Source organism: Mercenaria mercenaria, chromosome 2 (genome assembly GCF_021730395.1).
Source record: "Mercenaria mercenaria strain notata chromosome 2, MADL_Memer_1, whole genome shotgun sequence".
Classification (NCBI taxonomy): Eukaryota; Metazoa; Mollusca; class Bivalvia; order Venerida; family Veneridae; genus Mercenaria; species Mercenaria mercenaria.
In genome coordinates this window covers 68433171-68435242 of record NC_069362.1, presented here as the reverse complement: position 1 = coordinate 68435242, position 2072 = coordinate 68433171, and the positions used below count along the sequence as shown (strand labels likewise).

The 2072-nt window shown below is 38.3% G+C and overlaps 1 protein-coding gene across 1 annotated transcript; it reads left to right on the top strand.

Annotated features, from left to right (window-relative positions):
- The first annotated feature begins 416 nt into the window (after positions 1-416).
- Positions 417-1453, top strand: LOC128549532 (trace amine-associated receptor 13c-like). The gene has a single exon (XM_053526384.1). The coding sequence runs from the start codon at positions 417-419 to the stop codon at positions 1365-1367; it is 951 nt and encodes a 316-aa protein (XP_053382359.1). The 3' UTR covers positions 1368-1453.
- Positions 1454-2072: the final 619 nt, after the last annotated feature.

The window sequence follows — 2072 nt, the reverse complement described above, 5'->3', positions numbered from 1 at the left end:
AAGTAACTTGCATGGGGACTATATGGCTTAAGTTATCATAATGGCATGCTTTAATGAGTTTTCTATTCAGTATCAATTGCTATCTTATTTCCTGTCGATAAAAGCAATTAGATTATCTATCAATATTGCTGTCGCTTAGGAATAACAGGTTTTTAAGTTATAGCCAATCCCTAAGAACGGAAATACGATTTACATTACATTTGAGTTATTTGGAAAGCTTTCAGTTAAATGCGTGTTTGTTCAACAAGTATCAGTAATGGGTTTGAACATCCATAGATAAGAAAAACAGTGCATCAGCTGAAGGTCTAAAGGTAAAGCAAATACGTGTTCATGCAGGAGATATTCCCGTGAATTCATATACTGCGCGTTCTATCAGTATTACAGTTCATCACAAGCGATAACATACCTGAACAGAAATGGTAAACGAGACATATTTTACGGTATGGCATATTGTTTATGCTACAGTTATGATTCCGACGGTGTTTGGGAATGGGCTTATATTGTACAGCGTTGCCAAATTTCCAAGACTGCGAAGCAATATTCATATTCTTATTGCAAATTTGGCATTCTCGGATTTAATCGTAGGTGCAGTTTTGATACCAACAGATATGCTATCAGATATTTTCGGATGGAAAAGTAAAAAATACGTTTGTTTGGCTTGTCTAGGATTTTTTGTCCTAAGTTTAGGATCGTCTTGTTTCAGTTTACTTTTGGTATCAGTAGAAAGATATATAGTTATTTGCTTTCCCTTTCGTGCAAGAACGTTGCTAACGAAACCAAAGATGGTATTTATGATATCGTTTGGCTGGGTACTTGTAGCAGTCAATAGCACGTTACCATTTTATGGTGTGAATACTTTTACAAACTCGTCTGCTGAATGTGTTCGTAATGTAGTATGGCCCGAGGCCTATCAACTTTACTGCGATTGGATTCTTATCTGCGGATTAATTGTGACTTTTACGTTTTATATGATTGTTGTACGCATTGCTCTTAAAAAAGCACGCATGAGAAATAGTATCGGAGGAAAAACAGAATATAACGTTCATACTAAGGCTCAAACAGACTTACACCACGTAATCACTATGGTCATTGTATTAGGGACATTCGTGATATGTTGGTTACCCTACGTTATACTGAGTTTCATCGTCACATTTTGGGACACGCCCACCTTTCAATTTGTGAAACGATGTACACTGATACCTGGTCTGTTTAATTCCGCAATAAACTGGCTAATTTATGGATATAGAAACAATGAATTGAGGAAAGCGTTTAGGACTATATTAAAATGTAAATTCTGTAACAAAGACAGTAACCGACCTACTTCGAATGCAGCAGCCATCTATACATCCGGTAATTCGGTCTTTTGAGTCGTTGCCAGCGGCCATCTATACATCAGGTAATACGGTCTTTTGAGTCGTTGCCAGCGGCCATCTATACATTCGATAATACGGTCTTTTGAGTCGTTGCCAGCGGCCATCTATACATCCGGTAATACGGTCTTTTGAGTCGTTGCCAGCGGCCATCTATACATCCGATAATATGGTCTTTTGAATTGTTGCCAGCAGCCATCTATACATCCGATAATATGGTCTTTTGACTCGTTGCCAGCAGCCATCTATACATCCGATAATATGGTCTTTTGACTCGTTGCCAGCAGCTATCTATACATCCGATAATATGGTATTATGAGTCGTTGCCAGCAGCTATCTATACATCCGATAATATGGTCTTTTGAGTAGTTGCCAGCAGTCATCTATACATCCAATAATACGGTATATTGAGTCGTTGCCAGCAGCCATTTATACATCCGATAATATGGTCTTTTGAGTCATTGCCAGCAGCCATCAATTCATGTTTCGTGTCGTATCGCTACAGCAATCTGTACATCTCGTTATGTTGTGTTTTGAGTTTTTTTTCCAGCAGCAATTTGTGCATCTGGCAGTATTGTTTTGAATCGTTTGCAGCAGTCATTATACATAAGTCAATGTGGTGGTTTGAGTCGTTTTACAGCAGCAATCTATACATCTGACCATGTTGGGTTTTGAGACGTTTGCAGCAGTCATCTTTCATCT